The 10,000-nt window shown below is 54.4% G+C and overlaps 2 protein-coding genes across 3 annotated transcripts in view; one reads left to right on the plus strand and one right to left on the minus strand.

Moving 5' to 3' along the window:
• Positions 1-607: 607 nt before the first annotated feature.
• Positions 608-2,322, plus strand: LOC140068832 (uncharacterized; the record flags this gene model as incomplete). The annotated part of the gene is made up of 3 exons (XM_072114220.1): positions 608-727; positions 808-943; positions 1,128-2,322. Coding segments are annotated over 3 exons (671 nt in total), but the record flags the coding sequence as incomplete, so codon positions are not given.
• A 5,672-nt stretch (positions 2,323-7,994) lies between these two features.
• Positions 7,995-10,000, minus strand: part of USF1 (upstream transcription factor 1) — an 8,435-nt gene continuing 6,429 nt past the window's right edge. For both annotated transcript variants that reach the window (XM_072114410.1, XM_072114409.1), the window contains exons 7-11: positions 9,955-10,000; positions 9,814-9,872; positions 9,116-9,210; positions 8,514-8,642; positions 7,995-8,323 (exon numbers count right to left, since the gene is read on the minus strand). The exon at positions 9,955-10,000 is cut by the window's right edge and continues 42 nt beyond it. In XM_072114410.1, the coding sequence (XP_071970511.1) occupies positions 8,234-8,323; positions 8,514-8,642; positions 9,116-9,210; positions 9,814-9,872; positions 9,955-10,000 (419 nt within the window). In that variant the 3' untranslated portion in view covers positions 7,995-8,233. The remainder of the gene's footprint in view (positions 8,324-8,513; positions 8,643-9,115; positions 9,211-9,813; positions 9,873-9,954) is intronic.

Consider the following 10,000-nt stretch of genomic DNA (forward strand, 5'->3'; position numbering starts at 1 on the left):
CCATGACAAGAGGGTGTCCTCTACACCTAGACCTCTAACCATGACAAGGGGGCGTCCTCTACACCTAGACCTGTAACCATGATAAGGGGCGTCCTCTACACCTAGACCTCTAACCATGACAAGGGGCGTCCTCTACACCTAGACCTCTAACCATGACAAGGGGGGTTCTCTACACCTAGACCTGTAACCATGACAAGGGGGTGTCCTCTACACCTAGACCTGTAACCATGACAAGGGGGTGTCCTCTACACCTAGACCTGTAACCATGACAAGGGGGTGTCCTCTACACCTGGACCTCTAACCATGACAAGGGGGCGTCCTCTACACCTAGACCTGTAACCATGACAAGGGGGTGTCCTCTACACCTAGACCTGTAACCATGACAAGGGGGCGTCCTCTACACCTAGACCTGTAACCATGACAAGGGGGTGTCCTCTACACCTAGACCTGTAACCATGACAAGGGGGCGTCCTCTATACCTATTTCTACCAACCAAGGTATAGCGCCACATCTGCCACCACTTGCATTTTCAGGTAGACACAAGTATTGGGTCAGAACTTTGTGTCACGCGCCTCTCCAGGTCACTGACCCATTGCTGTCCCTGCAGATTATCTCGCTTCTGCTATTCTGACAAACGTGACATCAGAGACAAGTGGCCTCTACAGATGTACCGCCACCAACCAGCTGGGATCTCAGACGTGTGACGTCGATCTCCATGTCCGCGTAGGTCTGTGTCCATCCAGCACTCGCTAAGGGTTTGGGAATGGCCGTCGAGTCCTTGCATGTGGACCTGTGTCTGTGTTTCAGGTGGCCTGGGACCAATGGGCATATTCGCAGCCATTACCATCACTCTCATCATGGGACTGGTGCTCCTGGCGCTCTTCTTTTTGGTTTTGTGCCTACACCAGCAGAGCCGAGGCAAGTGGCCAGGAGGAGAATACAGGTAGGATGGGGCCGACGTCTGAAAGGTGTAGAGGTAGTGAATGGGCATGGTCTGGAGAAGATGAAGCATTAGCACAGGGGGCAGTCCTGCGGCTATGCACAGGGGGTGGATGAAGACAAGCTCTGAGTTGTAGAGGTTGCGGATGGGCAGTCCTCTCATGACACCACCATTTTTACTTCCATAGAGTGGACAGTGTTACTTATGGTCAACCTCATTTTGCCAAGAGCTCCAGCAGTGACCGCACCACATCCAGTAGAAGACCTCCTCATGTTCTGTACTGTTCCACACCAGACGTGCCCACCATGAAGCGGCACTGGAGCCCGGCCCCAGAGAGGATGTCCTCCTCCAGCCGGCACTGGAGCCCTGCCCCGGAGATGATGTCCTCCTCCAGCCGGCACTGGAGCCCGGCCCCGGAGAGGATGTCCTCCTCCAGCCGGCACTGGAGCCCGGCCCCTGAGAGGATGTCCTCCTCCAGCCGGCACTGGAGCCCGGCCCCTGAGAGGATGTCCTCCTCCAGCAGTTCAGAGGACAGCAGTACCGGTAACGAGGAGGAAGGAGATAGCAGTCCAGTAGTGCGCTCTTCCATCTACCTGGTGTAAGACTCCACTGGTGGTGACTCTTCTCTCCCTTCCCCCATATATAGAGGTTGTAGCTCCTCTGCTTCGTGTGTTCTCTGGTGTCACATTTGCAGTAAATTGCTCTGATAGTCTCAGGTGTAGTCATCCGATCCAGCACAGCCTGAATGCTATAGGCTAGACCTAACCCAAGACGTGCCCACAGCCCCCACTACACCCCCGCGTCCCCCGATACTGACAGTGCTATATAGGAGAGGACGCGCTGACCCATTGCCTCTAAGGATGATGGAGAAGGAAGATGAAGTTATTGTTTATGTATTGTGGATGCAGAAGACGCAAAACTGAGACACAACTCAGACATTAATGACCCCACAGGGACCGATCCGGCAGCGCTATAGAAATAGAGGAATTACTATGACCCCCTGGGGCCTTACACTTCCAGAGGAACGGGAAACCTATGTGGAGACTCGCTCCGCTGATGATGGAGAGACTGATCCGTAAATGCTCTAAGCTCACAGCGTCCCGACCACGGAGATCCTCATTCCATATTCTGTAGGTCTCACGTTGTAGGGAATGATGTGTAACACAAAGGTCATGGGAACCGGATCGGAACCTTTAAGAAACCACCAAGCGACCAGCAGGGACTACACGGACAAGAAAAACCTTTATTCCCCCTCTCATCCCTTCCCTACATTGGTCTGCTCCGAAAAACTACTCCCCCGCAGGTTAAGATGCGTATTCATACCAATGAATCCCTTGGACCAGGTGGCATCAGGACACAGCACACCGCGCCCCGCCGCCCCAGGACACAGCGCACCGCGTCCCGCCGCCCCAGGACACAGCGCACCGCGTCCCGCCGCCCCAGGACACAGCGCACCGCGCCCCGCCGCCCCAGGACACAGCGCACCGCGCCCCGCCGCCCCAGGACACAGCGCACCGCGTCCCGCCGCCCCAGGACACAGCACACCGCGTCCCGCCGCCCCAGGACACAGCACACCGCGTCCCGCCGCCCCAGGACACAGCACACCGCGTCCCGCCGCCCCAGGACACAGCACACCGCGTCCCGCCGCCCCAGGACACAGCACACCGCGTCCCGCCGCCCCAGGACACAGCACACCGCGTCCCGCCGCCCCAGGACACAGCACACCGCGTCCCGCCGCCCCAGGACACAGCACACCGCGTCCCGCCGCCCCAGGACACAGCACACCGCGTCCCGCCGCCCCAGGACACAGCACACCGCGTCCCGCCGCCCCAGGACACAGCACACCGCGTCCCGCCGCCCCAGGACACAGCACACCGCGTCCCGCCGCCCCAGGACACAGCACACCGCGTCCCGCCGCCCCAGGACACAGCACACCGCGTCCCGCCGCCCCAGGACACAGCACACCGCGTCCCGCCGCCCCAGGACACAGCACACCGCGTCCCGCCGCCCCAGGACACAGCACACCGCGTCCCGCCGCCCCAGGACACAGCACTCCAGAGCAGAGCATGACTTGCAGGCCTCGGGGGAGCGGTGGAGTTTAATTGTTCCAAACTAACAATCCACGATGAATCTCCGGGGAAACCCAATGATGGTTTTACCCTCCTTCTACACAAATACCATCTTTCTCAGATGCCCCCAAGATACATCAAGGGGAAACCAATAACATGACAATTTCACTCAACTGCAACAGTTTCCTCCTTTAGAACTTCCCCCAAAGAACAGGAAACTCTCATCTTCCTCTTCTGAGCCCAAAAGTCACTTTCTCCCAAACCCACAAAAGAACAAAAAGAAAAGAAAAACCAGGGGCAAAAAGGGAGGGGGGGGGGGGTAGAAACAAAAAAACCTGAAAATAAACCATTAATCACCAATGAAGATAAAAAGGTCAACAATTTCCACCTATCCGCCCCGCCCCCCCCCCCCACCACCAAATGAAAGTCTTTCCGACCGACCACCAGGTCAAAGCAATTTGATTTCTTCCTAAACCTGAATTCTTATTTCTTACTTAAAAATAATAAGAGCCATCACCCCCGCCCCCCCCCCATGGATCAGCTGAACCCCACACAAAGAAGGGGCCCCCATCATCGGCCACTTTCATCTTTATCCAAATTGTCTCTTCAGAATTCAGAACTCTTGAAAGAACCAAATCAACATCCAACCCCCACAATCCCAATAGTGGAGAGACAGAAGCCCCCAAAGACCTCTCCACCAATTCCACCAGTCACCATCCAGCGGATAACAGGGGGGGGGGGGGGGTGCAGACAGGAGGTACTACATCATAGAAAGCTAAAATAATCTGACAGGTAATAGACCATGACACCAAAACACCGCGAACGCCAACTCTAGAGCCTGAAGCCTAAAGCTGCACCATCCCCCAAGCCCCCGAGATTGACCTCCTACTAGGCCTTCAAGCTGAATTAGGCCTGAATTAGGCCTTCAAGCCATTGCTGATACTCCAACTGCAGACTACATGTTACCATAACAGACACATTGTATCACGCGCACGCGACAGCACAACACTTTTACCTCCACAGTGACCGAGGAGGAGGAGGAGGAGGAGGAGGGGATCACATTCCCAGAGTCTACATAGATGACCTCTTCATCATCTGGGAAGAAGCCCACGACCTCATCAACAAAAACCCCTGGGGGGGGGGGGGCGGGGATTCATCTTGCCATTAACCCCTCACCTGCCTGACACGGGTTAGAAGTGGTTAGAGCATTGGAAGCTTCAACACATCCAGTGACTTTTACATTGTTTTCTCGTGACATTTTGTATGTATTTTGGTGCTTTGTTTTGTTTTGCATTTATTTGAGAAATTCCAATATTTGGCGAAAATGTTTGGAAAAATTCTCGCTTTTTGAAATTCAAAATGTTCTATTTTTTCCACACGAGTCATAACAGCAAAAAATACTTGATAACTTACATTTACCCAATGTCCTCTGGGTGGGGACTTGGTTTTTTGTTGGATGTTTTGGGGCTTTGAACTTTCGGTGTAATTTTTCACATTTTCATAGAAAAAACACAAAATCCTGAGGGACCTGCTTTAAGGGACCAGGTTATAAGTCACTGAGAGGAGAATAGTAACACCCCATAAATGACCCCATTATAGAAGCTCCCCCCCCCCATATGTAGAACAACTTTTATAAAGTTTGTTAACCCTTTAATCGTTTTACAGGGGAGAAAACAAAATCGGATACAATTGTGAAATGTAATTTTTTTTGGCCAAATTAAAGTTTTTCATAAAATGCACAAAATCTCAGAGGATAAAATACCAAACGCTGCACAAGGTCCGGAGTCTAACAATCCCCCGTATGTGGTGGTGACCCGGGGGGGCGCAGGCGCCATTCACAGCAGATTATACCGTTGTCTGTACGATCTTTATATTTTTGGTCATTTGGACACAGAAGGGGCTTATTATTCGTTACATTAGATGAACTTTGCAAATTCTTCATTGTAGTAGGTTATTAGATTAATACAGAAAAACTTTAAGTGTTTTAAACTTTTTTTAACAGGTTGTCTTGTCTAACAGGTTGCGCCCCCCAGTAAGCGCTGCAGGGGGGTCCAAATTACTTGAGATGCCCCATGACTGCGGTGTAAGGGGTTAACCCCTGCTATCGGAGGAGCCTGTGGGTGGAATACTTTGACCTTCTTGATTTTGTGAACCCACAAACAGGTCTTTCCACAAAAAGCTTCTTGAAAGAGAACCTGTCAGCAGAACTTGACCTAATAAACCCCTACCGTATGTGGTCAGGCAGAGGAACACCTTCCAGATCAGGTTCCATTCATGGTCCAGTGTGGAGACATCATCCAGAAAATCTACTTGTGAGTGAGATGTAAACTGGTTGTATAAAGTCAAGGAGGAGGAGATTTTAGAACTGAAGTCAAGCTCTCTCCTCCCCGTCACTGTAACTGATGGTCCTGCATCCAGAGACATCACTAACCAGATCTCCTGAAATCACAGAGTCACAGAGGAGGAGCTGCTCAGACCTCCCCACCTTGACTTCAGTGTTAAACTCCTCCTCCTTGACTTTATACAAACAATTTGCATCTCACTCACACGTAGATTTTCTGGATGATGTCCCCGCACCGGACCATGAAAGAAACAGAAACTAGAAGGTGACAATATTCTGGCAGTGGTTTATTAGGAGAACTGCTGATGACGGGTTCCCTTGTGGACATCAGTAGTTTAGACTTAACAAGTTCCCATTACAAAAAAAAATGGCTCCTCAATGTGGCACATGGCCGACACTAGAGCGTCCGGAGGAACCGTCCACAAGCACATCCCAAGCTTTACAAAAGATGGAACCAGAACCACAACTGATACATCCGGACCAGAACACCATCGGAAAGATCCTCACCAAACATTGAGATATTCTACTTAAAGATCCACATAGTTCAAAGTGCACCCCAAAAACCACCCAATTAACCTCCAGCAGGGCCCGAACCCTAAAAATACTTGTCCCATCCAGACTCCGGGAGAAAATAACCACAAAACCCAAGATCAGCCTCTTCCAGAACCCAAAGGAACCTTTACATCCTGCGCCAAGGTCCTCCCCCTCCAACACCACGACCCAAACCTTCCCCATAAATACTTCCAATAACTGCAGCTCCGACCACGGAATCCACTGCAAGGCCCCAACCAAGTGGACCACACAACCCAGATACTAGACGCGGGAGCAACACACAAAGGAGGAACAAGTGACACCATCACAAGCCGCCAATTCCTCATTCTGTATAACGAGTAGCGCATGCGCAGACAGTACAGGTGACGCCATCACAAGCCGCCAATTCCTCATTCTGTATAACAAGCAGCACAAGCGCAGACAGTACAGGTGACGCCATCAGGACCCAGCGATTCCTCATTCTGTATAACGAGCAGCACATGCGCAGACAGTACAGGTGACGCCATCAGGAGCCGGCGATTCCTCATTCTGTATAACGAGCAGCACAAGCGCAGACAGTACAGGTGACACCATCAGGAGCCGGCGATTCCTCATTCTGTATAACGAGCAGCACATGCGCAGGCAGTACAGGTGACGCCATCAGGAGCCGGCGATTCCTCATTCTGTATAACGAGCAGCACAAGCGCAGACAGTACAGGTGACGCCATCAGGAGCCGGCGATTCCTCATTCTGTATAACAAGCAGCGCATGCACAGACAGTACAGGTGACACCATCAGGAGCCGGCGATTCCTCATTCTGTATAACGAGCAGCACATGCGCAGACAGTACAGGTGACGCCATCAGGAGCCGGCGATTCCTCATTCTGTATAACGAGCAGCACAAGCGCAGACAGTACAGGTGACGCCATCAGGAGCCGGCGATTCCTCATTCTGTATAACGAGCAGCACAAGCGCAGACAGTACAGGTGACGCCATCAGGAGCCGGCGATTCCTCATTCTGTATAACGAGCAGCACAAGCGCAGACAGTACAGGTGACGCCATCAGGAGCCGGCGATTCCTCATTCTGTATAACGAGCAGCGCATGCACAGACAGTACAGGTGACACCATCAGGAGCCGGCGATTCCTCATTCTGTATAACGAGCAGCACATGCGCAGACAGTACAGGTGACGCCATCAGGAGCCGGCGATTCCTCATTCTGTATAACGAGCAGCACAAGCGCAGACAGTACAGGTGACGCCATCAGGAGCCGGCGATTCCTCATTCTGTATAACGAGCAGCGCATGCGCAGACAGTACAGGTGACACCATCAGGAGCCGGCGATTCCTCATTCTGTATAACGAGCAGCACATGCGCAGACAGTACAGGTGACGCCATCAGGAGCCAGCGATTCCTCATTCTGTATAACGAGCAGCACATGCGCAGACAGTACAGGTGACACCATCAGGAGCCAGCGATTCCTCATTCTGTATAACGAGCAGCACAAGCGCAGACAGTACAGGTGACACCATCAGGAGCCAGGGATTTCTCATTCTGTATAACGAGCAGCGCATGCGCAGACAGTACAGGTGACACCATCAGGAGCCAGGGATTCCTCATTCTGTATAACGAGCAGCGCATGCGCAGACAGTACAGGTGACGCCATCAGGAGCCGGCGATTCCTCATTCTGTATAACGAGCAGCGCATGCGCAGACAGTACAGGTGACACCATCAGGAGCCAGGGATTCCTCATTCTGTATAACGAGCAGCGCATGCGCAGACTGATTCTTGTATCCAATCAGAACATTGATCAGACACGGTTACATAGTTATGTATAAATCTTCCCTGCGACCACAGGTCGTTCCTTCCTTCCGTCGTATCCTCTCGTCCTGGATATCATGTTCTGTTATTTATGGTCATATATTTTTATGGTTCCTTGTACTGAAAGTTTCTTTGGCGCAGGAGGTGGTGCAATCCACAATATATAGAAGATACATCCATAACCTTACCGTCCACAGGGCGGAGCTACACCGGCTCCTTCTACCCCGCCCCCAGGACAGGAGATGGCAGCTCTGATTGGCTGCAGGAATAATGAGGACAGGAGGCAGCAGAGACTGTACAGCACAATCCATCTAATAAAAACATGGCGGCACGGGGGGGAGGGGCCACGCTGCAGGGGGAGGGGTCAGCACAACAACAAGTACAAAAAAATCTGACAAATATACATTTCTACAGCAAGTCCCGCAATTCTCTCCCGGGCGTATTTACAGGGCGCTATCATACACGCGGCAGGATACGGGGTGCGGGGGAGGGGCTTGGTCCGCTGTCCATCAGTCGGGTGGCTCGGGGGCTCAGCGGGCGTCGTTCTTGATGACTATTTCCACCCCATGATGTCGGAGCTGAGCGCGGAGAAGAAGGTTCTTGTTCTTGAGATCCTCCACCTGCGAGAGATGCGAGACGTGTTCATGAAATCCACCACCAGCCTGCGCCGCCGCCCTGCGCTCCCTCCACGCCCCCGCCCACGCCCCCGCCCTGCGCTCCCTCCACACCGCCGCCAACGCCCCCGCCCTGCGCTCCCTCCACACCGCCGCCAACGCCCCCGCCCTCCCTCCACACCACCGCCCCACTCACCTGCTGCCGTAACACCTCATTGTCCATCTGCAGCTGCTCCAGGTTCTGCAGCTCCTCGGACAGACGCAGGTTCCCCTGCCGCAGCTCCTGGATGTAGTCGCAGGCCTTGGACAGGATCCCGCCCTTACTCTGCAAGAACAAGACTTGAGAGGGGGAGGCCTGGGCTCCATGATGTAAGCTGCCACAGACTTGGGTAACCTCTCGCCCCCTGGCCGGAGACACCCAACTGACTAGACTGGGGTAACCTCTCGCCCCCTGGCCGGAGACACCCAACTGACTAGACTGGGGTAACCTCTCGCCCCCTGGCCGGAGACACCCACCTGACTAGACTGGGGTAACCTCTCGCCCCCTGGCCGGAGACACCCACCTGACTAGACTGGGGTAACCTCTCGCCCCCTGGCCGGAGACACCCACCTGACTAGACTGGGGTAACCTCTCGCCCCCTGGCCGGAGACACCCACCTGACTAGACTGGGGTAACCTCTCGCCCCCTGGCCGGAGACACCCACCTGACTAGACTGGGGTAACCTCTCGCCCCCTGGCCGGAGACACCCACCTGACTAGACTGGGGTAACCTCTCGCCCCCTGGCCGGAGACACCCACCTGACCAGACTTGGTGTTCTCCATGGAGCAGTCCGGGATGATCTTGGAGAGTTGGACGATCCAGTTATTGATCTTATCCCGACGTCTCCGCTCCACTGTGAAGAGACAGATACGAGGTCATCCTGAGGCTACGTGGCGGCCCCTACAGGAGGTCATCCTGAGGCTACGTGGCGGCCCCTACAGGAGGTCATCCTGAGGCTACGTGGCGGCCCCTACAGGAGGTCATCCTGAGGCTACGTGGCGGCCCCTACAGGAGGTCATCCTGAGGCTACGTGGCGGCCCCTACAGGAGGTCATCCTGAGGCTACGTGGCGGCCCCTACAGGAGGTCATCCTGAGGCTACGTGGCGGCCCCTACAGGAGGTCATCCTGAGGCTACGTGGCGGCCCCTACAGGAGGTCATCCTGAGGCTACGTGGCGGCCCCTACAGGAGGTCATCCTGAGGCTACGTGGCGGCCCCTACAGGAGGTCATCCTGAGGCTACGTGGCGGCCCCTACAGGAGGTCATCCTGAGGCTACGTGGCGGCCCCTACAGGAGGTCATCCTGAGGCTACGTGGCGGCCCCTACAGGAGGTCATCCTGAGGCTACGTGGCGGCCCCTACAGGAGGTCATCCTGAGGCTACGTGGCGGCCCCTACAGGAGGTCATCCTGAGGCTACGTGGCGGCCCCTACAGGCGGGGAAGAGCTGCTGAGATTAACCTTCATTGTGCTGGGCTCTCCTCTTCTCATCACGGGTGGTGCGAGGACCATCGGATTTCCTGCAGAAGGGAGAAGACGCCCTGTATCACCCATATCCATGTGACTGACCCCCACCCCCCCCGGTATACAGCAGATACTCACGGGGAGTAGGGATGGGTCCGCGGTGCGATGGACCGTTGTGCTCCGC

The sequence above is a fragment of the Engystomops pustulosus genome, chromosome 7, assembly GCF_040894005.1.
Source record: "Engystomops pustulosus chromosome 7, aEngPut4.maternal, whole genome shotgun sequence".
NCBI lineage: Eukaryota > Metazoa > Chordata > Amphibia > Anura > Leptodactylidae > Engystomops > Engystomops pustulosus.